Source organism: Mustela nivalis (assembly GCF_964662115.1).
Source record: "Mustela nivalis genome assembly, chromosome: 14".
NCBI classification, from domain to species: domain Eukaryota; kingdom Metazoa; phylum Chordata; class Mammalia; order Carnivora; family Mustelidae; genus Mustela; species Mustela nivalis.
The window spans coordinates 75,383,202-75,409,013 of NC_139033.1; the positions used below are offsets into that span (position 1 = coordinate 75,383,202).

The 25,812-nt window shown below is 41.4% G+C and overlaps 1 protein-coding gene across 8 annotated transcripts in view; it reads left to right on the forward strand.

Annotated features, from left to right (window-relative positions):
- PTPRM (protein tyrosine phosphatase receptor type M) overlaps positions 1-25,812 on the forward strand; it is a 749,942-nt gene that overhangs the window by 373,838 nt on the left and 350,292 nt on the right. For all 8 annotated transcript variants that reach the window (XM_082697317.1, XM_082697320.1, XM_082697313.1 and 5 more), the window contains exon 7: positions 1,561-1,854. In XM_082697317.1, coding sequence (XP_082553443.1) covers positions 1,561-1,854 — 294 coding nt within the window. The remainder of the gene's footprint in view (positions 1-1,560; positions 1,855-25,812) is intronic.

Consider the following 25,812-nt stretch of genomic DNA (forward strand, 5'->3'; position numbering starts at 1 on the left):
TTTGAAAGTCAGTAAGATTCATCACACCTCGATTACATAAAAAGAACAAAGACACCTCCACCCAACAAAGACAACTGTTGTTATTGGCATCTTAGTCTAGGGATCCACCAAGTATCGTCCCAAGGGCCAAGGTCAGTTGGTCCTAGCTGCGATGAGATCCCTATCAGCAGGAAGCAGGACCTGAGCAGTTGGCTGTGTCCACTGTGGGGCTGACAGAATTTACAATATGCAAGCCAGCCTATGCCTGCAATGGAACATAGCAGGCTTTATTTTTTGTACATTCAGATGTGCTAATTGAGGAGTTGAAACACACACACACACACACACACACTCACACTCACCCAAAAAGACACAAACCACTTGTGGAAACATGCTTGAAAAAATCAGAGAGGGAGGCAAACCATAAGAGATGCTGAGCTCTAGGAAACAACCTGAGAGTTGCTGGAGGGGAAGGTGGGGGGGATGGGCTAACTGGGTGATGGGCATTAAGGAGGACGCTTGATAGGATGAGCAGCTGATGAATCACTAAACTCTACCTCTGAAACTAAAAAAAAAAAAAAAAAAATCACCAGATCTTACTTACATTTTTTTTTTCCTCAGATGGAGATTCATGAAGGTAGAAATAAACTGTTTTTTACAGTTTTCTCCCTTCCCGGTATCATGTACATTGACACTGGACATATAAGATGCCTTCACTTGGTACCTGGCAAAGCCATTCAACCAACACCTCACTGATAGATTGGGAATACTATTTAAAACAGGATTGTCTATTTCTCCCTCCTCAGACAATGATGCAGAAAAAGAGTCCATCTCAGGTTTTAAACAATGAAAGAGACTTTGCTGGGTTTGAAGAGTATTTGCTATTGATTGCTTGGAATTTTACCAAGCTGGGCCTGGCTTGCACTTTCCTTTAGAGCTTTTCTTCCTCCTCTCTGCTTTCCTAGGACTCATTACTGAAGGCTCCTTGAACAGAAGCAGTGGTAGGCTTTCTTATCCAAATGTCTTACTTCTGCGGCTGAATGAGTCCACTGTGGTGGGGGCTTTGGGGGGCAAGAAGTCATCCTGGAAAAGGATGAGAGAAACTTTAAACTCAGCCATGTTTTAAAATTGATGAAATCTGTGGAATAATAAATATAAGGAAACTGAATTTAATGAGATAGGTAACTAGCACCTTTGATGATTTCAAAGACCTTCTCAATAAGGAACTTGGCAATAGAGTGCCTCATGGAGCTTAAGTACTACCACTGAGAAAGCTTTAGCAAGTTACTTTTAGTGAGAGGGAAGATCCTCTGAGCCTGAGAAAAAGGAGTTGTGTCCTAAAACAAACTGGGGGTATCCCTACTTGAGCAAGCTTTGGTTTTAAAGATGGGTTCTTTTCACAAATCTGAACATGGGGGAAGACTTCACCAGTGTGCTTTTTCTTAATAACCTAAACAAAACCATTCTCATCACTTCATTTCTGATATATTCACGGCTTCTTTATTTTAATAATTGATGTACATTCACCTGGTTTAAAACTGAAGGGCAGCGTGTCTGAAAGCTCTCTGATTTACCTTCCAGAGCCCCCCGTTCCCATCGCTCCACCTCAGCTTGCCTCCGTGGGAGCAACCTACCTTTGGATTCAACTCAATGCCAACTCCATCAATGGGGATGGGCCCATTGTCGCCCGAGAGGTGGAGTACTGCACCGCGAGTGGGAGCTGGAACGACCGGCAGCCAGTGGATTCCACGAGTTACAAAATCGGGCACCTCGACCCGGATACAGAATACGAGATCAGTGTGCTGCTCACCAGGCCAGGGGAGGGCGGCACTGGGTCTCCTGGGCCAGCTCTCAGAACCAGGACAAAGTGTGCCGGTGAGTAAGGGACACCTGGGACCAGTTGCTACTGTCTTTCTGGGTGTTGACTTGCAGCATTGTGTTTCTCAGGGGTTAATAAGCTTCCCCAGCTCCGTCAGCATCCTCTGTGGGAATGAATAATTCCCTTCACTTCCGAGCGGTAGCCTGACAGCCTGTGGACTTGGGGACCTCAAAGCTTGGTATCTACGGGCAACCTCCACTTCTTTTTACCCTATTTTTTATTTATACTTTCCTGTGAGTGTCATCTAGTTTGTGTAGGAATTCTCCCTACATTTGACAGAAACTGTCTCCTTCAGTGATGTCGGCGCATAGGTCAGATCCTCTCATTCTGGTCCCCTTGTTTTATGTTCACCGTTAATGTGCTTTTAGCCTGGAGGGGCATTGGAATAACAGAGTCTAACTCAGAGATAGCTTTAAAGCTGTGTTTTTATTGATGGATATTTAATGGAGGGGCTGCTTGCCAATGACATAGGGCCCATTTGTAAACTCAGCCAGGGTGATTTGTGGGCTGTTTGCGGTCTTCAAGTTGAGATTATAAAGTTCTAATTGACTATGCTGAACCCGGTCCACAGCTTAAATAAAGTAGGGTTGATGTAGCACCTTACAAAAATCAAAACCGGAAGAAAGCTCCTATGAGAGGTGTTAGTGCTGTTTCTGTGTGGCTACTTTCTGCTAGGGAAGTAGAAACAAATGATATATTGGGATGCTCCAATGTTCTTTCCTCGGTGACCTGAAGGATCTCTGTATTGAATGGTGGGCTGAGGTGAGGCGATTCAGTAAATTTTTATGGAATTAATTGATTCTTCAGATAGCGTTATGTAAGTAGACCCAACCATATGTGTCATTTATTTTTTTTAAGTTGTGAAAGTTCTCAGAGGACAGTCTGCCCCTCACCAGGAGGAGAAATGATGATAATAGGTTGTATACTGCTTCTGCAAGTTCAACACTCGTGGGCAAATTCTGTGCTTGTGTTGTTGTTGTTGTTGTTGTTGATTTCATTAGAAGAGAGAGCAGCTACCTTCTGGGAGTTCATGATGGGCCAGTGCTAGCCAACCCTGTGTCTCCTTCCCAGATCCGCCCACCAGGTGTGGGATTTCTGGAATAAACTGCAGCTCTGGATGGGCTCTTCACAAAGCCTGGGCTAGCAGGTCCAAGGAGAAAGGAGTTTGAAAGTGCTTTCTCTTCCTCAGGTTTCCAAATGATGTCATCTTCCCTGTCTCTTTAGTTGAATAAAACTGCCCTTTTTTGGTGAAATAATTTCTTATATGATCCTATCATCTGTTACAGGGCAAACAGTAGCAATGTATAACACCAGCTATATCATTTCGCAGTAGAGGCCTCTCTTTCGAACCTGTTATTGATTTGGTAACTGCCTTGTGAAGGCTCCCAGGCAGTTGCTGACACCCCCTTATTATGAGTGGGACATGGGAGCCCGCGGGACCTTCTGTCCTCCAAGCATTCTCCATGAGCAGTACATTTAGTGCTATTTCACTTCAGTGTGATTTTAAGGAATCCTATTTTGGGCACAGCAATATATAGTCTCCCTTGCTGTCCAAAAAAGGGTTAGAATTCCATTGTCTAGACTGGAGAGAGGATGCCATCTGTTTCATTCTCATCACTAACAACCCCGCCTACTTAATGTTTCCAGTCCTGTTCTCCATTACAGATTTTGTCTTGTCTCTTGGTTTTCTGCCTGTGTATTTCAGCTACTGACACAACTGTTACATACATTTCCCCTGAATAGAATGCTTGGATTTTTTTATTGCTGCTTGATGTGTACATACATATACAACTTTCAAAGAGACAACATACCTTTTATCCTAGACTGTGAGAACTTTTAGAGAAATTAAAACCAATTCTGAATTGACATTTGCATACCAACACTATGCCTTCAAAAGTGTTCAACCTCATGTAAGTGAGGGAGCCTAATGACAAAGCGTGCTTTTTTCAGTGTTTGCAACCCGAGGTTGATACGATTCCTGGAGTGTCACATGCCGACCTTGAACATTGTTGAAACAGCTATAGTTGGGCAAGTCAGTCTTAGAAAGTAGGAGTGTGTTAGGTCGGAAAGTCAGAGCTAGAAATAAAGGGGGGGGGAGACATCAGAGGTGGGTGAGGAACGTGAAGTCAAATTTCTCTTTACTGTATGAAAAAAAAATAGTTTCACCCTTCCTTGACCTGAGGCTCTTTAGAAAATGTGAAGATAAGACTGATGAGCACAGCCAGTGAGCAGTAGAACATGGTAGATGGCAGGACTGAGGTATAAAGGACACCGGTGCTGCAGACTATAGAGACTAAAAAATGCAAGATGGTCCCCACTGTAACTTGGATGGTTTGTGAGCATTTGGGGCTCATAGAGAGCAGCAAGTCATGGAGGTTATAAGCTGGGAGGGCCTCTAAGCATTCTGAAAAGTAGTTGGAAATTGTCCTTGGCCAAGCTTGATCAGTGGATGAGTCTAATAGGGTGATAGGTAGTAGGAATAATTGCACATTCATCCTTATGGTTTAAAACCCAACAGTACTACTATGGAACTAGAGTAATAAAATTTAGCAGCAACATATATAAAAAAAGGTGGAGAATTTGGCTTAAATGCATATGAATCTACCATATGATCCATATCCCTCTGTACTGTTATTTTCTTAGCACTCCGCCCCCCCCCCCAAAGCCTACTATAATCTTAGGTTGCATTAAGAAAGCCAAACACCCATGATGGACAAGGTGATAGTCTTATTGTACCAGAGCTAATCAGCCTCCCTACAATTACCACACTGATTTCTGCTCCCTGTATTTTATTAAAAGAGCACAAAATGGCCTATGCTCTAGGGATAGCGTCTAGGTAAGGAAAGGTTCTGGAACCTTGCTCCACCAATGAGGAATGATGGAAAGAATTTAGAAAGGTGATGGGGAAGAACAGAGGGTCTGTACAAATTTGACAAGAGCCGAATCATGAGTAGTGAGTTTCCAGTGGCTGACCCATTCAAGTAGAACCTGACATTGTAGAAGGTGATTTCTATATTCAGAAGAGGATTGAACTGGGTGACCCTGCAGATGTTTTGGACAAGAAGATTCTCTGATTCATGTGTTGTTCTCTTTCTAAAGAGATGATCCATTGTATGTTATTACCCTGAAAGTCTCTGACTTTCACTTTTATTTTATCCTGGTCTGGAAACCCCATTCCCATGCTTCTGCGGCTCAGCTGGGCAGACCAGTGGAGGGAGGTCTATGATGACATTTACAAAAGTCTGAGCAAAAAGGAGGGAGCTAGTGAGTTTTTAATAGTGCTAACTAGATTAAATTTGAAGAAATGACTCTTATTTTGAGATACTGTGCCTGGTTTTTGTGTTAAATTATCCCTTTTATGAAACAATGAAGCTAAAGGGTATTAGAGCCAAGATTTTGGGCTCTGGGACCTTGCTGCCAGAGATTGAGTTCTGGTTCTGCCCAGAGCTATACGTGGCACCATGGGAACACTGATGACATTCCCTTGGCTTCCACTGCCTTATCTATAGAACAGGGCTGATGATCAAAATATAGACCTCCTATTGTGGCCATGAAACTTTAAGGAGCCTGTGTGTATGGCACCTACAACAGAACCTGACATAAAGCAAATAGTCAATAAAAGTTAACCGCCATTTAAAAAAAATCTTTTAACATTTTCAGTCAAAATAATTGGATGTTAGCAACCTGATTTCATTGCCCTAGATGTATTACAAATATTATTTATCTGGTAAATTGAAAATCCAAGGACCAGTTTTATAGCATGGGCTCACAGAATTCTGTGCAGCGGAACACTGCATTCATGACACACGCCATTCTCTCATTTCTTCTATTAAATCTGTTTCTTTTGGACAAGCTCTCTGTTTCCATTTCTGTGCTATACCAGTGAGACCTGTCCTATTGTGTTTTGGTGACACCCATGAAAATGTATTTTGCCTCTTGCATTAAAATGGCAAGATCAGTATTTATTGTCCTTCTCTGAGCAACAGAATTGATTTTCATGTGTGGCTAGTAGACGCAATCTCATTACCTGGTCAGGTCTCTTTCAAGAATTATATGGTAGTCCACTTCCAGAGCTCTTGCTTCTTGTGTTTCTGAAAATTATTTTCAAATATATGCACAGGCGCTCCTCACGTAACCTTGATCAAATCACTTAGCTTCTCTGGTTCCTTCTCCTTCTCTTTAAATAAGGGCAGTGACGCTGGCCTTGACTGTCAGAGGTGTTTGTGAAGATGAGGTTAGATCTTATCTGTAAAGGGATTTTACAAGTGATAAAATGTTCTTCCTATATGGGGTAATTTAAAAAAAATGATTATAGTAAGGAGCTAGTTTCAAGATTGATACACATACCTAGGTATTTTTCCAATTTTGCAGTTTAGCTATAGTCTGGTAACCTCAGAGAGTTGAAATTACTTCAGTATCCACTTCAGCAAAATATAGTTTAGTTTGTATTTTCTATTATATCTTACATTCCTATAATTATGTGCAGCTCTGTATCACAAGCCAGTAAGTGGTAGCTACTTAAAAAAGAGAAATGGGAGATGCTGTTAGATTAATTTTCACAGTAGACTTTTTATGTGTTTTATTTTAGGATATTGCTTTTTATGTATCCTAGTTATTGTTTAACTGTGTCTAAGTGACTTGCTAACAACCGGCCCCAGGAGTTAAAAGGATGGTGATAAATGAATGACCTAACAATTAAGATTGGCGAGAGTGAAAAGAAAATAAAGCTCAACTGAAATGTGTTCTTTAGAATTAATATTACTAAAAATCTGGAAAAGAAAAAAAAAAAAAAAAGCTTGTACCTTTAAAAAAAATTTACTCGTGAGCTCGTGAGATAGTTATCAAACACCTGTATTTCCAAGGCACTGCTCCTGCCTCTGAGGGGAGAGCAACAGGATAAGATCTGCCATTAGAGTTGATCTATTGAGGGATGAAGTGTGCAGTAAAAAAAAAAAAATATATATATATATATATATATACACACACACACACATACATACATACACACATTATATACATATACATACATGCATATGGTATGTTAAATGCTGTACAGAAAGAGACAGAATGGAGAGAAGCAGGAGATTTTTTATTAGGTTATCTGTTATTTTTAATTGTGGCAAAATCATATAACCTAAAATTTACCATCTTAATCATTTCTAAGTGTACAGTTCAATAATGTTAAGTATATTCAATCTCTAGAACTAAATTATTTTGCAAAACTGAAGCTCTCTAGCTGTACAAATCCCCCAACTCCCCTTTCACAGGCCCTGCCAGTTACCATTCTACTTTCTGTCTCTATGAATTTAACTACTCGAGGTGCCTCTTACAATGGCACCATGTAAAAATCTGTCCTTACGTTACTGGCTCATTCCATGAGCATTATGTCCTTAAGGTTCATTCATAATATAGTATGTGTGGTTGTACCATTTTAATTACTCTGATAATTGTATTGTGTATACTTCGTTTATGTGATTCTTTGTAAACTATTTTGAGAATTTAAGCACCAACTTGGGCTTTCAATGAAATTAATACTGCTCAGTGTATTAAAAAAATGCTTCATCTTTATGACTCACGGAAGTCTTGCCGACTAAAGCAGGTAGTACTGCTGTGCTTTCGGAGGGTCAAGTACAAATAACTACCAGGAAGTACTGTGTCAGAATGTTACAGCTGTCCTGCCAACCACTGAATAGAAAGTGATACAAGAAATTACAGTGCTCTTTATAATGTCCCATTCTCTTCATAAAGTGGGTATATTTTTATACTCATTTGCATAGAGGTGTAAATTTGTTCTATAGGAACCTCATTTGAACCTTTTACGTAATTGTGATAGAATCTTTGAATATATGTTACATTAAAATGTATTTTTGTTCTACCCTGTTGCTTCGATCACATGCAGATACCGCTGTCTTATCTGTAGTGCCTTCAGTGACATGAGACGTGGGACATACTTCTCATCTGCTTTGAGTCCCTGTACCTTCTAATGCTCTGTGGTCTGGGAAGGATTGAGTTTGTGTCTAATGCAGTATGGTGTGTTTTCATGTATCCCCTCTCCTTTGTAATGGCAGTCGAACTGTTGAATGAGAACAAATATATTTGCGTCTCTTTGCTCTCTTGTGTCCTGGCCATGGGTGTGGATGAAACACCTGCATACTTGAGCAGAGCCTCAGCAGCCCTGACCATGGGACTGTTCTGTTCACTTCAGGGCTAGAGTATCAGGTTCTCTTTCATCACACCCTGAGGGTGTCTTGAGCGTGCTTTCTACAGTTGCTTCCTCTGTCCTACCTGCTCTGGTCTCAGTCTATGAGATTCAGGTTAACATTGCTTTGAAAATGTTAATTCTCCTGTTTGCTAAACATGACACTGGAGAGACTCGTTTTACATACATGTGGATGAGGTTCATGCCTGGGCAAAGAGGCACCATAGCATCTCAGCGAGAGGGCCCCCCGTGAAGCCCACCCTGTCTCTCTGTGCATTCCATGTCAGGCCAGCCTCACTGTCTGTCTATTAGTCTTGGTTCTTCCTGTGGGAGAAGAAGAATCGTTTTGGTTGGAAGGGGGCTGATCTGAAATTAAACTTAGCCAAAACTGGATTTGTTTTCTTCCCAAATCAAGGATAGCCCAATTGTCTTTTCCATACAAAACTGCCACTGGTGTTACAATATATATCTGGACTTACACGGCTGACCCGGGGGACTCGGGGGCAGATGGGAGCCTCTCTAAGAGCTAACCATGGCATGTTATTTACAGGGAGTACAGCCAGAGATCTCACTGAATAGAACATAATTTATTTTTAATTTAAGTTTATTTACCAGGAAAAAATTAAAGTGTTCTAATTCTACTTCTAAAACAGCTCTGCCAAAGGGCATTGTGTTTTTAATGCATTTCCGTCACATTAAACCATTAAGAACCTTTTTTAATTATAAACATTAAAAGGACATAAAAAGTGTCTTCCCTATTAGATGCTAGATATAAATACATTATACTGAGTAGCATCCTTGCATTTGGGTAGAGGACAGGAAGATTGTAGCAATGCAGCACCGTTTTTTTTGTTTTTTGTTTTTTGTTTTTTGTTTTTTTGTTACAATGCGTTCAGCACCTTCCTTGCCCAACTTTATGCAGCAGAGCCTTTGTGATACCCACTCCTCCAGTCCAGCTGCCTTTAAACACTGAGTCGGCTCTCTCTCTCTCTCTATGTGAACCCCAGGACATGGCATGTGAGGGGGCAATGTAGGATAGAACTACTCAAGCCATTGTGTAGGAGAGGTTCGGAAGGGCCTCCAAAGAGACCAGATGGAGGTTTTTGCTTTTAGAGTTCCCCAGTGACACTTGAAGTCTTCTCATAGTTCTCTGAATGGTATCAGGCAGGCCTCTGCACTGTGAAGAATGAGCCCGCTAACAGTACATGTAGGCGTGATTTGGAAAACTTTGTAGGCAGCTTCCTGTGTAGCTTCCAATAAACTGAGGAAATGGAGAAATGAAGAGAAGGCTCTAGGGATTATCAGTCAGTGGCCTTTGGCCTCTCCCAGTTGTGTCTAATGGGCCATTTAACACTGAAAAATAAAACCACAAAACCATTACAGGTACATTTTGTACATCTGTCAGTTAGGGGCCTGACCACGTTCCTTGTTGTAGTGCTCTGATCTGTCAGCCTCTGTCAGAGGGGTTTGCTATCATGGAGAAACATCAGCCTTAGCCGAATCAGCCTCTAATTGAGCACGAGCTACAGTATGTTGAGTGATGTCCTAAAGCCGCCAGAATGCTTGAGAGCACCTCTGCTTCCCATGTAGATATCTTCTAGAAAAGGAAGACGTGTATTAAATCTTCTTTGGACAATTTTTTAAAGAGGTCCTGGGTAATATATTTGGCAAAAAGAGGAAGTATTGATAATGAAATTATTAATTTTTAGTAGAGCAAATGCCTTGTTAGTTCCTTATCAAATTATGATGCTGTCAAGCTATGTTTTACAGTCTCTCTGTAAGCCTTTAGAATCAACCAGCGTTCCCAGTCGTGTTCAATAGGTACTGAATGCTTGAGTTTTTTGACAGGACTCAGAGCATGATTGACCATTATAAATCATAAAGGTTTGTGGTTTTGTTACTGCCTTTGTAAATATTTTGAATCAATCCAAGGAAGAGAAAACCCATTGGTTAACTTCTTTCACTTTTAAGGCTGACTGACTTGGGGTGAGTCCTGGTTCTGACCTAGTAGCTAAAAATAGCTCAACAAATTACTTACCCATTCTGGACCTAAGCTTCCAGATAATTCTGGTCCATTTTCCACTGATTCCATTTTCATAGCACTGCCAGAAGTAAATGCACTAATGCATGAAAAATGGCTAGGGGGGGTACATTGGTCACCTAGTACACCCTGAGTTCGAAGTAGGCAGTTTAAAAAATTAATAAACTTGTCACCACTGAGGATACAGAATACTATGGAAAACCTTCCAGTAGGACTGTTAAGCTGAATAGATTGGGTTTTGTTTGATATACACATCAAGTTTCAGTTTGCTTTAAGTAAAACAAACAAAAAAGCATATGTATATCCTCAAGTTAATGTCAAAAAATGATTGTGTGCTCACCGAAACCTGGGGGGTCATTGCATTTTTTACTCTTTCAGATGTTGTCAGGATAGAGCACCATGGATGACCCAGAGTCACTGAAGGGTGGCACAGAAAAAAGGATAAGAGTGAATGCCTTATTCACATGTGCTACATTGTTTTTCTGTGAGAGTGGATGTGTTGTGATTATTGTTGACTTGAAGAATGCTTTTGACACTTTGAACCTTTGAAGAGCAGTGCCCCAGAACACCCAAAGTTTGTCCAGAACACACAAAGCTTGACAACCACAGTTTGAGTAGCATAGCGAGGCAGCCTAAGACTGAGTGTTTTGGGGGGGACGTCTTTCCTTTTGCTTGTTTACCCACAGACCTCAGGAAAGTTGAGGACCCTTTTTGAATGAGATTAGAGATGAGGCTCTTTTTTTTTTTAAAAAAAAGATTTATTTATTTGAGAGAGAGAGAGAGAGAGAGCACACTGAGAGAGGGAGAGGGAGAAGCAGGCTCCCTGCTGAGTGGCGATTCCCTATATGGGGATTGATCCCAGAACCTTGGGTTTATGACCTGAGCCAAAGGCAGAGGCTTACCTGACTGAGCCACCCACATGGACCTAGAGATGAGGGTCCTTCGGATGCTCTGGATCTGAGGAACTCAAATGCACAGGTCAAATCTTCCACTGTGAAGACTGCCTCTAGAAGGGCTTGCCTGTCTTCTGGGCCCCTGATGGAAGAACAGAAATACCTAGTCTCAGGAGGGTCTTTGTCTCCAGAACATACTAGGAAAAGTTCACTTAGTCTTAACTTACCAGTATGCCATCTGTTTGTGCCTGGAACTTCAGACACAGCACTGTCATGAGATGGGAAGTAGACTCATTTTATCTTTGACCTCAGACATCTGTGTGCTTCTACTCCTTCTTCCCTAAGCAAGCCCAGGTTCCGCCTCCTCTTCTCAAACCAGCTGTCAGCATATGTGTTCCTGTTCATGCGGACAGATGACTCTTCTGAGCACATTCTGTGGCATTTGGCCTCTAATGGGAAATTGCCTCCTCCATTCCATAAGGATAAAGCTGCTTGTGGGGTTAAAAACTAAGTTAATAGGAAGTAAGATAAATGAGAACTAAGACCTGCACAGTAATAATAAGAGATTATGAAACATTGATGATATGTCAAGATTTTAGTTTATGAGCGTTAACCACACTTCTTTGTTTGGGTAATATCTTTTATAAATTAATTTTAAGAATATAAAGAACTTGTAATTACATTACCTATTAGAATAAATTGCAAGTGAATAGAAAGCTTTAAAAATGAATAATGCATATAAACGAAATTAAAACTACAAATACAAGAAATTTTATTAAGAAATATGGTTACACCTATTATTAAAATAAGAATGATAATAGAACTGTTTGATATCAAAATTGCTGATCTTCCAACCATGTTATTACACTTGTAGAAGGAGTAACACAAGTAATATAGCTATTCTGGTAGAATATTTCTGTTGACCAAGTCCTAGCACTTCCTCCATATAGAACTAGGCAAGTGACAGTAGACACACATTTATAGTTGGCACTGAAAACACTTGCTAGCTTAAATTATCAGTATAAAAGCTACAAATAGCATATAGATATATAATATATATATACTAATATATATTTCTGTCAAGTATTATATGTTACTATTTCACAATTCTTGAAATAGGCTATATTGTTTTAAGTTTGTCTATGAATTCATCATGAATAACATTTTATTTGTTAATGTTTATATCTTGTTACTTATCCATTTTAACTACTGAAGTAATAGGTAGCATATAAGAAGGCAAATGATAGAGAAGTAAATAGGTTCCCCCATCTTTCTTTCAGTTTCTCTCCTGGGAATAATAAGTATATTCTTTGCACATCTCTTTCTATGTCCATTTAGACATATAAATATCCATATATGTCCCAGATCTGTTCTTTACTACTAATTCTAACCAAATGAGACCATACTGTCATGGTATTCTGCAACTTCATTTCACGTCTGTCAGTATTCAGTGAACATCTCTCTAGTTGCTAGAGTCTAGTACAATATAGAGAGACTTAACTCATTCTGAGTAGGAGCTATTTATTATTCCGGAGTATGGACAGCCTAAATCACTCAGCTCTCCTCATTTTGATGGATAGGGAGGTGGTTGTTGTTTTCTGTTAAAATGAATATTTCAATAAATATCTGTAAATATATCTCCTTATATTAAAATAGTTTTATTTCTGGAGGTTGCAGTTTTAAGGTAGAGTTGGTGGGCTGAAAATAAACGCATTTAAGCTTTTAGTAGATGTTGTCAGATTATTTTCCAGAAGTTTCCAGCAGCAGCAGGGTGTGACAGTGATGGTTTCTGAACGTGCTTTGGAGCATTGAACGTTAATGATCTTCTAAATTTTGTTATCGGTTTATTGGTTTAGAAATAATATGTCACTATTTTAACTTGCATTTCACAGCTTTTCATGTTTTCATTGACTTTTTATAATTTTTCATCATCAGATTATCTATTTCTATCCTTGGGATGCATTTCCAATATTTTCCTTTTCGTTTTGTAGGATTGTTTTAGTTGTAGTAGGGTTGCAAACCATTTGCCTATCACATGTTTTCCAAATATTTTCCCTCATTGTACTATTTGCCTTTTGACTTTATTCATGGTATATTTTGTTAAAGAGAAATGTTTAAATTTATAAAGTTAAATCTATCTATCATATCCTTTTGGGCTATCCATATACATTAATATAGGATAAAAAATGTCATTAGAATTTAAATCGATCCAAATAAAAATTAATTTATTATCAGGAAACGGCCAGAAATGAAGTAATATCTGTTAGTTAAACTCTTTATTTTTCCTCGTGGCTTCTCACTTTCCAGTCTTGTTTTAGAAGGTATTTTTCCACATTTGTCTTTGAACAATATTTCAGAATGAGTTTATTTTTGCACTTAGATCTTCAGTCTGTGAAATTCTGGTCAAAAGTCTTGCAGGGAAGTGGCGCCTGGCTGGTTCAGTCGAGCCTGCAACACTTGATCTCAGGGTTGTGAGTTTGAGCCCCATGTTGGATGTAGGCACTACTTTAAAAAAAAATAAAATCTTTAAAAAATAAAGGTCTTGCAGGGAAGAATACAGGGCTGTGGAGCCTTCTGGGAAGGGTTCCTTTGCTCTTTAATGATGTACAGAGAAAGATGATCTTTCCTCACCTTTGCTCTGGGAGGCTGTATGAGGTGGGGTGCATATCCAGTGACCACAGGGAAACCAACTAAAAGGACAGCAGGTATGAAAGCTGAGTGGGCATAACCGAATTACAGGACCCCCCTACCCCTTATTCTGGTTTGCTTCATCTATTCATTCATGTATTCATCTATCTGACAGATATTTATTAAGAGTCTTTTATTTGATAGGTACTTTCCTAGACTTTGGGAATACAGTGGAGAGTAAAACAAGTCAGTACCTTGCCCATGCACATGACTTTCCAATTTATAACATCTTCCATTGGTTTTTCAGTGCATGCCTGTTTAAGTGAAGCAAAGCTTGCAGAAATTACCCAAAGAGTGTAGGGTAAACATACACGTTAGGACAGACTTGACAAATAAATTGTTTTCATCAGGGTGTTTTGGGCTACAAATAACGTAAAGCCAGCTCATTCAGATTAATAAGGACATGCATTTCCTTGTAGTAACAGTAAGTCCATAGATAAGTCACACTTAACAGTGTGTTGATTTAATTGCTCAGTAGTATTAACAGGGACATGAGTTCTTTCCAAATCTCCCTTGCACTGGTTTCAACCCTGTGCTGCTCTTCTTCAGGGTCGTCATGTGGCCTTTGGAAGCAACGAGAAAAACATTGCTTTGTTCAGATCTTCCAGAAAGGAAAAGAGAAACATTTCCTCACACCCAGAATATCACTCCTTTCTTTCGGTCTATTAGGCCCATTAAGGACCAATAATAAGAGCCAGGATATTTTTATGAACTAATTGGCTTAGTGTCCTTACTCTCTAACTTTAATGTAGTTCAGTGGTGTTAGTGTGTGTCAGAATCACCTGGAAGCTTCGTTACAAGAGAGATTGCTGGGTCCCATTCCAGAGTTGATGATTCAGTAGGTTTGGGGTCAAGCTCAGGAATTTACATTTCTAACAAATTCCCAAATGGTGCCAATGTTGCTGGTTGGGAATTACTGATTTGGAGTAATGCAGGTGTACCCTTGTGCCGCACACTTATTAGAATGGCCAAAATCCAGAACACTGACACAAGCACCTGCTGGTATGGATGTGGGGCAAGAGGAACTCTCAGTCGTGGCCAGTGCAAATGCCGAACCATCCAGCCACCATGCCAGGCAGCTTGGCAATTTCTTACAGAAGGAAATCCACCCCATCATGTAGTCCAGCAATAGAGCTTCTTTGTATTTACCCCGAATAGTCCAAAACCTATATCCACACAAAGACTTGCACATGATGTTCACAGCAGCTTAATTCATAGATTTTGCCAAAACTTGGAGCCACCAAGATGTTCTTCAGTAGGACACTAAATAAGCTGTGGTTCATCTAGACAATGGAATATTATTCAGTGCTAAAGAGAAATGAGCTATTAAGCCATGAAAAGACATGGAGGCAATTTAAATGCTTATCACTAAGTGAAAGATGTCGATTTAAAAAGACTACATATGTGGGGCGCCTGGGTGGCTCAGTGGGTTAAGCCTCTGCTTTCATTCAGCTCAGGTCATGATCTCAGGGTCCTGGGATCAAGCCCTGCATGGGGCTCTCTGCTCAGCAGGGAGCCTGCCTCCCCCACTCTCTCTGCCTGCCTATCTGCCTACTTGAGATCGCTCTCTCTGTGAAATAAATAAGTAAAATGTTTTTAAAAAAAACCCTACATATGTAGAATTCCACCTGGAATTCCAACTGGAAGAGGCAAAAGGAAGCAAACAGTGAAAAGATCAGTGGTTGCTAGAGGTTAGAGGGGAGGGAGGGATGAACCGGCAGAATACAGAGGATTTTTAGGGCAGTGAAGATACCCTGCATGATGCTGTAAGGTAACTTTTCAAAATCCCTAAAATGTACCACACAGAGCATGAGCCCTAATGAACTATGGACTTCGGCAGAGAATGATGAATCAATGCAGGTTCATCAGTGTGAGGGTCATGTGTGTGGAGGCAGGTGTAAATGGGAAAACTGTACTTTGTGCTCAGTTTTGTTGTGAACCTACTCTAATAAAAAAAGGAAAAATGTGTATCCTTGGGTCTAGAGATGGGATGTGCTATCCCTGAGCCACAAGGGAGGGAAAACAAAATCTGAACAAAAGCAGGGATTTGGGGAGCTACTAGAAAGGACAGATGAGAATGAATGCTATTTAAGAACATATAGGGTATGTTATACAAGTTGATGAATTGAATACAGTATTTATAGTTAAATTACTATTGAGAAATTAGGCAAGGCTTATTTCTGATTTTGACTAAATGTTAAGTACTAGTTATAAGTCTGAATCATCTGATAGATAATATCAGATTAGAAATATCTGCAGAGAATGTTGCTTTTAATTAAAAAAAAATCCTTGAGTTTAGTAGGGATACTAGAAAAATTTACTATAGGGATTAACTGGAAATCCATTCTTTATAGTCATCATGGATCTAAACTTGAGTTCAGTTACAATGAGAGAAATTTATATCACCTGGCTTGTTGAGAGTATGTTGGGATGCAGCTCTCCATGGGTCCCTCTTGCTTCTGCATACCTTGCCAGCAGAGGCACCAGTGGCCTTTGTTCTGGGCTGTTTCAAGGCTGTTTGGACAGGGAACAGCTTTGGACAACACAGTACCTCTTTCTGGAGCCGAGAACAAGCTACCTTACTGCTCAGTATAATAGAGATAATCTCTCTCTCTCTCTGGAGCAAAAGGAATACTGGTTTCCTTACACCCATAAGAAAAGACTTGGATTCCCTACACCCATGGTTCTTCATATGTACCACAGACCTACTATGTGTGAAGCGTGATTGGACCCGTGGGGCTCTGGAGGCGGAAGCGGTGGGGCGGGGGAGCCCACAGGAGCAGGAAGTTCATGCTACTTGCTGTGTCATTCATAATAAAGTCATTTGTTTCTGACTTAGAAATCTTAATTCTCCTGTCAAGATCCATGACATTGGGGCAGGTTACTGTTCATCTGAAAGGTGGGTAAAATGTCAGCCCCTTCACAGCTAAGACACACACCCTGACAGAACATACTTAGAAGAAGAAAGATTGAGTTCTTAGTAACTTCATTTGACGCCTACATTTTGGTGACTGGGAAGTTGAGACGTGGAAAGCAGAAGCAACTTGCACACGTGCACAGCAAGTCTGCACAAGTGCACAGCCAGTCTCATCGCACAAGGGCACAACATGTCTTTGCACAAGTGAAGTGATCTCTTTGCACAAGTGCATAGCAGTCTGCACAGTGCACAGTAAATCTGTTTACACAAGTGCACAGAAAATCTATTTAGAGAAGTGCCCAGGAAGCCTGTTTGCACAAGTGCAGTAAGTCTCCTTGCACACGTGCACAGTAAGTTTCTTTGCCCATGTGCACAGTGATTCTGTTTACAACTGCCCAGTAAGCCCGTTTGCACAGTGCAGCGAATCTGTTTATACAGGTGCACAGCAAGCCTGTTTGCACTTGTGCACAGTTTGCACATATGCACGGTGAGTCTATTTAGCACAAGTGCACAGTGAGGCTGTTTGCACAAGTATACAGCAAGCCTATTTGCACACATGTACAGTGAGTCTGTTTGCACAAGTGCACAGCAAATCTATTTACAGAAGTCCTCGGGAAGCCTATTTGCACAAGTACAGTGAGTCTACTTGCACATGTACACAGCAAGTCTCCTTGCCCATGTGCACAATGATTCTGTTTACAAAAGTGCCCAGTGAGCCTGTTTGCACATGTGCAGTGAGTCTATTTAACACAAGTGCATAGCGAGGCTGTTTGCACACGTGCACAGTTAGTCTGTTTGCACAAGTGCACAGCGAGCCTGTTGCTGCAGAAGCAGCTCTCAGAGGCCCTGCTTGCCACTCCAGGAGCACTTTCCTTTTTGCTTCACCAAAGAACCCAGCTCTGTGAGTCAAGCCTATAGTCCTGGTTCGGAGTTGATTTAAGGATGTGATGGGACAATAAAAATCTCTCATTTCAAGATAGAATCAGATGAAATGGACATAAATGGCGTGGGGTGGCTAGTTGCATATAGCATGTAAATATAAACTGACAGAGTTATTCGACACTAAGAGATACCTGAAGGAATAAAAGATAATTATCTGCCAGGGTCATTTAGGCTGTAACTCTGCTAAGAACTACAATGTAAGATTAAGTGACCTTCTCTATTACTTCTCAATTTGTGTGTTTGCTTGTTGCTGCGGGTCTGAGGCCAGGTGTCAATTTATTTTAATTTATAAAGTGGAACTCTGACCATTGGTTATTAAACATAATTTCTAGCCAAAAGGAGATATAGACTTAGTAAGGTGATCACATTCAATGTTTCATCCTCAATTAAGCTCTCAGATTGGCCAATTTGTCCTGCTCATTTATTAGGGGTACATCGGTAATACTTTTTTTGGTATGTTTTGAAATACCAACACATATCCTTTTTTGGTTTAAAAAGAATTTCTTTATAACACCAGGAAATCATAACTCTTGTTCTGTATTTCATCAATATTATACCTGACCCTTAGAGCATACTGATCAAATCTCAGCTGTAATTTTTTAAAAAGTTTCTATTATAATAGTAAGGTTAAGATATTAACCATCATGAAGGGCCTGTAAGCAGGGGACAGCGTAATCTTTCCTATAAATTCCAGCACTGTTTCATAATTTTTTTTTTTAAAGAAAGACACTTTCAGAATTGGCTGTAGCACCTTTTAGAAAGCAATGCTTCACCATGGAAGCCGACAGAACATGGCTTTAGGCTCTACACCTGGGTTTTCACTGAGCTGTAGGCCCATGGCAAAGAAAATTGAGTGTTACCGGGGTGACCTATCTGTAAGCTGGGTCTTTAATTTCATTGTGACTATCGAAGCTCTCACTGTAGCCAAGGTGAAAACAGCAGTGAGGGCAGAGGAATGATTTCTTTAGATGATCTAGCTCAAGCCATCAGAGGAAATCACTGACCCTCTGTCATAGTTTGCTTTCCTGACCACTTCTGTCTACCCTGCCTACATATATGAAATATCCACACATTCTCCTCCAGTGTTGAAGCCTGAAGTTTCTAAGAATGACTTTAAGAAAAATCAACAATATAGAGTATTCTGTATATAAAATAATTGGAGATTTAGAAGCAGAAATACCAGCACTTAACACTAGGTAATTTTTTCTGGTAAGATCATCAGTTGGGCACTTCGCAAGTATTTTAATAATCGGTTTAGACATGAATACCTAAGTTATTCTCTTGGAAAGATAATGAATCTACGTGTTTCATTTGAGACAGAGAGTTAACATGTTACATAATGTACTTATTAGTTCAAATGAAAAACATTTAAAGTAAACCTTCTCCCAAAGAGGGCATAGAACCCTTACTACATTTGCATTATTTATCTTTTTCCAGCACTTTATGCTCAGAAAGTGATATAGTTTTGAATAATTAATAGCTGAAATAAAATATAAAGTAAAAATGAGAATGGGGAAACACAGTCTCCTGCATCTTGGTGTTGTAGTTCATGCTCCCTTGTCACCGAGATGTCTGTTGGCAAAGCACAGACAAGGAGAGGCCGGGCTGGGGTCTTGCAGGGGGTGGGGGTTGGGGTGGCATTTTAGTTGAAGCAGCTTTGGACCCATTTCCTCTTCCTGACTGAGAAGGATGGCAGGGCAGGGAACCAGCTCATCCACACTTGGCTTCTGTCACGCCCAGGGTGCGTGTGTGCATCTCCCCAGCCCTGTCCTCAACCCAGCCCAGAAGAACTCGGAGCCTACTGGCCCTGCTGCTGCCTCCAGGTGTCCCAGACACCCTGCTTGCCCTCCCTGAGCATTTCCACCTCTTCATCCCTAAAATGCAACCGAGCATCTCCGCTCTTGCCCGACAGGCTTCTCCCCCCCAACACCCTCCCGTAATATTTTTACTGCCCATGTCTCTCGGCTCAATAAATCATTCCACAAACTGCCCACTCACTCTGGCCAGGAAAGTAGGACTAACCCCTTGACTCTTTCCACTACTTTCTCCTGCATGCAATCCATCACCCAATCCCGCCCGTTCTTCTTTCCCAAGCCTGTGGGCGTGGAGCGTGGAGGAGCACTGTCTGCAATGGCCCCACGATGACCGCCACCCGTTAGCCCGGCTCTCCGCGCATCCTTCCAGCTCAGCATCCCAGATCCTGTTTGTTCCCCTCCAGCGTTTCACTGTCTGGTGGTAAGAGCTTTATTAAACCTGCAAGTGTCATGGTACCAGGTCTGCACAAAAAGATGGCAAAATGCAGACCCCTCACAGGAGGGGTCTGTCTCCTTGAGGGCTTTGTTCTCTGTCCCCATTCTCATAGCCTGACATGCTGGGTGTTGGTGCTGTGTGTCAGGTCTCTGTCCACCAGAATGTAAGCGTGGGTAGGACAGGGCTTTATAAAAAGATGATAACATCTTGCTTGCCGTGCTTGGGACAAGGAAGGCACGGGAAGAGCGGGAATGGATGGATGGACGGATGGATGGCTCTGGCTTCCCTGGTCCTCCGCTCTTCGCACTTGCTCCTTTGCTGTCTCAGTGTCAGACGGATTGTACCTCTTCGCTTCCCTCCCTTCAGGCTGCTCCTGCCTGCCTGAGAAACACGGGGAATGCGGAGTTCCCACGTGTCTGCCCCTTGTGTCCCTTCCTCGGGGGTGGGGGTGGGGGGTTCCCCAAACTCTTTCTGGCCAAAGGAACCGTGTGTTCCCCTGTAGCCGTCTTGTCAACATCTGATCTCTCTGCTACCCCGGAAGCCTCCAGATGTCAGGAGTAATATCTGTCTAGTTCACTATTGTAAACGCAGCACCCGCCCGGGGAAGGGATCTCCCCAAATATTTAGTGACGAAGTCTGCATCATTTAGCGTCTGGATTCTCACCTAATGAGCAGGGAAGCGGAGGTGTTCTCCTCACGGGAACCACTGACATCAGTCAAGGTGCGGGGCAGTTGGTCCCATTCCACACCCCTCCATCCTTTACTCCCCCGACCTGGTCTCCCAGCCAAAGGCCTCTCTGATGCCCGGGCTGCCCCCTGAGGAATGTCTCTCATATTCCCATACATACACCTAAGTTCATATTCCCATACATACACCTAAGTGAGTATAAGTCTATAGACATTTCTCTGGCACTTGTGGGAACCAGAGAGCTTTTGCAAAGCCGGAGAGGGTTTTCGTATTTAAGACCCAACACACCTGACCGGACCCTCCCCGACAGCTTACATTGTACTCACGGTGGACCTTTCCCACTTTGCTGAGCACGTCATTCTCTGTCATCTCTCCACATCTTCTCACATGTTGTTTCCTTCCTCAGAAATGCCTCTCTTCTCTGCTTGTCAAACACTTAGCACATCCTTCGTATAAACCATGAGGCTTTATCAAATCCACCACCTAGACCCGTGCCCTGCCCCTGTGCTGCCTAAGACTTTGAAAGTATCTCTGTTTGCTTGAGTCTCCTTTACTTCAGACATATTTCCTGTCCCTGGCCCCAACCTTAGTTTATAGGGTGAAGAAGGCAAAAACACAGGCTTATGTCTGTCTGTCCTGTGTGCATCAGTGCCCGGCACACACATGGTGCTTAGCTCTAAGTTCTGTCTAGGTCAGGCTGCTTTCTCCTTTTAATGCATTTTTTTCCTGTCTTCTTTGCCACCAGCCTTTTTGGAGAAAATAATCTGTGGAAGGTCATTATCAAGTTATCTCGGCATGTATTTAATGTGTGTTTAGCTGCTTTACTGTCACATAAAAACGTGTGGTAGTAAAATAAAGTAATAAAGCTGTCAATAAAAGCTCTACTTCCACTCAGTATTTAATGCTAAAGAGCCAGAGACATTTGAGATATCCACCCATAATAGTAAATCGGCATTATCAGGGTTGGTAGGTGATCAATTTGCCTTGAAATACTGTTATCTTGATGAGTAAAAATGTAAATTGTTAGAATACAGTGTGGCCTGGAAAGCGGCATGTTTCAGCATTCCTTATGGACTAGTCTCCAAAGAAAGCCAAGGAAGAAGTCGCCTCATGCTGTGAGGCCGCCTAGTAATTTTAAACAAAGACCAGCAATCACAGTCATGAAGAATCGAGAAAAATGCCTGTACTGATACTGAGTGTATAGTAATTTATAAGGCACGGTTACTCCCATTTTCTTACCTAATCCCCCAAATGATTGTGAGGTAGCTAACAGTATCCTTATTTTCCGAATCAGGAAACTGAGGTTGCAAGAGGTTATGAAATACTCAGAGGTCACACAAAACTAAGAGACAGTTCCCGATGTGTCTGGTCCAGATCAGGTTCTTTCTGTTACAGCACAGCTCCTTCACTGCTAGGGAACTAAAACTTTTGAATTGATATGAACTTAGAAACTATTGAGAATATCTCCCATCGTGATCGCTCTCCCAAGAGTAACGTCACTGAGTGTCCGGGTTAGGAGGACCCTGGAATCACTGTAGTCCTAACCACCATCTGAGAGAGAGGAATTGGAATGCAGCCGGAAGGTCTTTCAGAGTCTGGGATACATTTCTAAAAACGTCAAACCCATTGTCCCTGACAGCATGAAACTTTCAGAATTCACGGGAAAGTAAACCTTTATTTCAAAATTATTCTTTGAAGTTGGGAGATAAAAGGAGAGCTGTCTGAGGCCCAGTGCTCAAATAAAGGAGCTAAAAACATTTTAAAAAATTCTAGAGAATTTGAAATGAATGTGATAACAGATCCCCTAAAGTTCAAGTCCTCAGTACTGTGTAACAGGGCTTAAAGCAGCTTAGTTCAGTCTAACACACACAGAATCAAAGCCTTTTGTAGGGTTTTTGAAATGTGTTTTCATTTTCTCTCGAATGAGAAAAGCAGATTCCTTACTTTTTTGTACCTGATTGCCTAGGAATATTTTCTGTTTGGTGGTTCTGATCCATTATTAGTGCAACAGAGAAACACAGTAACACCAAGTCTGTGATTGCCAGCCATCAGCTGGGCAGCGTTTCCCAGTGTCTCTGTGTGCCAGGAAGAGCCGGCCTTGTTTCAGTGAAGATCGCAAGCTCCAATCCACTGGCGGGAGCTGTGGGCACACATCCCAGCTGTGGCCCATCCCCAGCCACGGCCCCAGCTGGAAGGAGCCGTGATCTTTTAGCATCCAATAGCAAGGCAAGGGCTGGAGTTAACTCCACATCAGTATGTAAAGGAGGTCAGGTGTGGAGTGGGATGGTCCAAATTGAGTGACCATTTTTTAAACTTGTAAAATATCTTTGTACACAGTAATTGATAGTGGTGTTCTGAGTAGGTAGGTGTTTGGGGCTGAACCGCCTTCCCCCAAAATGCATACGTTGAAGTCCTAACTTCCAGTCTTCAGACTTGACTGTATTTGGAGGTGGGGATTTTAAAGAAGTAATGAAGTTAAAATGAGGTCATTGAGTCATGTCCTAATCCAGCATGACTGGTGTTCTTGTAAGAAGAGGCCATTAGGACACAGACAGGCAGAGTGCAGGAGGCGGCCATCTACAAGCCAGGGAGAGAGCCTTCAGAAGAATCCAACCCTACTGGCATCTTGATCTTAGCCTTTCCAGCCTCCAGGACTATGAGAAAATTAATTTCTGTTGTTCAGGCCATGCAGGCTATGGTCCTTTGCTAAGGTAGCCCTAGCGAACTCATATGATTGGTAGCCCCATCATGGAGACATCAGTTAAATAGAGCTTTCAAAGTCTAACTGCACCCCCAAATCTATCTTTATGTGTCTACTCCCCCACTCCCTGCAGTGTGCCTCTGGAGAAACAGGTGTAGAAGTTGATGTAAGGCCTTGTTAGGTTGTGTTTAAATAGGAGTTTATAAGGCTTATTCTTACATTGTAATTAGAAGAAGGTTGACTCAGTTGTGATGATGTGAGTCAGTTGAAGCTGTCTAAGCCACTAGTAAAGAAACATGGGGAGAAATATTTACTATGTCTAATTGTTCTTAAATTATTCATAGCATAAGCTGTCACTTCACAATACTTAGTACATAATAGACGTGAAAATCAGTGATGGGGAAGAACAGTCCTGAGTATTTCTTGGCAATGTTCTCGTCATTCAACCAAGTAACCGCTCCCGATGAGCAGAGGCAGGCCTACAGCCAGCAGCGGTCAGTGATCCTCGGGGCATAGAGGACAGGGAGTTGGGACCCCCAGTCTCCAAGACACAGCAAAGGCTGATGCTGACAAGGACCTGGGTGATGTTTCGATTTCCATTTTAATCGGTTTAGAAAAACTGATGAAAAACAAATGTACCTAATGCTCTCATGAATGTCATGCTAATTTTTAAAACATATCATTAAAGATGAAAAATAGTGTTTTGTTATGATTCATTTGTTTCTGTTCACAATGCTTTATTATCTTTGAAATTTTAAGTAAAAAAGCCCTTTTCCTTGTCTTTGATGTCCTCGAAAGCAAACATGTATTTGAAAATAAAATTATTTAGGGATCCTTCCAATAGTTTGAAATTTTTAGTGAAATAAATGTAACCCTTTTATATGTTTGTGGTTGGAATAGAGAGAAAAGAACCTTTCTAGATCTGGTTAAAAGAAAAGTCATAGGAGTCCCTAGTGAGGGCTTTTAATTTTTTTTTTTCATTGTGGTAAAATACACATAACATGTACCATTTTTCCCATCCACAAGTGGGTAACTCGGTGGCATTAAATACTTTCACTGTGTTGCCTTTCACTACTGTCTATACTCCTGACACTGCTGTCATCCCCCGTGAAAAGACTCATTCAACCTAACTTCCACTTCTTTCTTCACTCCTAGGCTCCGGTAACCTCCTTCTATTTCTGTCTCTTCAAATGTGCCTACTCAGTCCTTCATATAAGGAAGGACTTCATATAAGCCCTTCATAAGGGTCACCATACGGTATTTGTTCTGCTGTGTCTGACTCATTTCAGCATAGTGTTTGAAAGGTTCATCCGTGTTGTGCCATATATCAGAATCTCATTCATTTAGTGGCTAGATAATACTCCGTTGTATGGATAGAACCCATTTTGTGTATCTCTTTCCCTCTCAATAGGCATTTGGGTTCTTTCTGGTGCTGCAGTGAACTCTCATGTACAAGAATCTGTTTGGATTTGAAGGGATTTCAATGCACGTCGGATTTAGGTCCCGTGACGTTTTAGGTTGAGTTCAGTGAAAGCCCAGGGAAGACCAACTGTGGAGTTAATAACTATCACTAACACCAAATGTTAGAGAAAACGGTACCTTCTCTTAGATATTTACCTATGCCTTGCCTGTTGCATCAGTGTATATTCAAATAAAATTTATTAGATTGAAATAAGGTGAAATGATGTATGTGGTTGTGTGTGTGCAAAGCGTGGACCGTGTTTGCTTCTCGAAATGTTTCATTGCTGCAGTTTAACCGAGATGATCGTCAAACACAGGAGGCTCGCCTGCACATAGCCCGCACCAGTCACCTAGACAGGAGTGCCTTCCCCCTGCACAGTGCCTTTTAATAAGTTGCCTTTTTCCTCCCAAGAATATTCTGTGTGTTCATGTCACCCCTTTTCTGTGTGTATAAATGATGGTGAGGCCTTGGGGGCAGGGGTCCAGGTGGATTGTAGGAAACTTGTCTCAGTGTGGCGCATTTTGCAGGTGACAGGGTGTTTTTAATGGTTTCTTACATGAATGATTGTTGTAGCTAATGGAGGCCTTTTGGAAATGATTCAGATTAAGCTCCTGGTTTGCTTGAAGCTTACTGACCCAGTATAATTGAGTGTAATTTGGTGGAATCAGTGAATTTAGGTTCTTCCAGTTAGTATCACTGTATTAAAATTGAGAATGAAATAACCATGAATGACATTCCTAATTTGCTTTCCTACTTGTGCCCTGACACCAGAGGAAATATTATGAAAAAATTGGGGGTGTTGAAAAAAAAAATTCTCTTTGAAAACCCTTCACACCCCACCCTCTTTTAAAGACCAAGTGTGTTGGCCACCATTCTTTAACTGAGGAATAGTGCAAAGCAGAGGGTGTAGACTTCATTCCAGGGACACAGCACTTTTAAAAGCTTGAAGATTGGGGGGGACTTTGGCAGTAATGTTAATGGAGTTACGATTGTTTGGGACAGGACAAAGGCTCGTGATTGGGGAGGGCAGAAAAGAAGAGAAGAAGGACAGAAGGAAGAAGGGAAGGAAGGGAGGATAAAAACGAATTTAAGACAGTGTTCAGAACTGACTATTAAAGGAAGACAACTATTTGTTTGTAAGGAGGTAGCACCTAATAGAAGCCATGGTCTTAA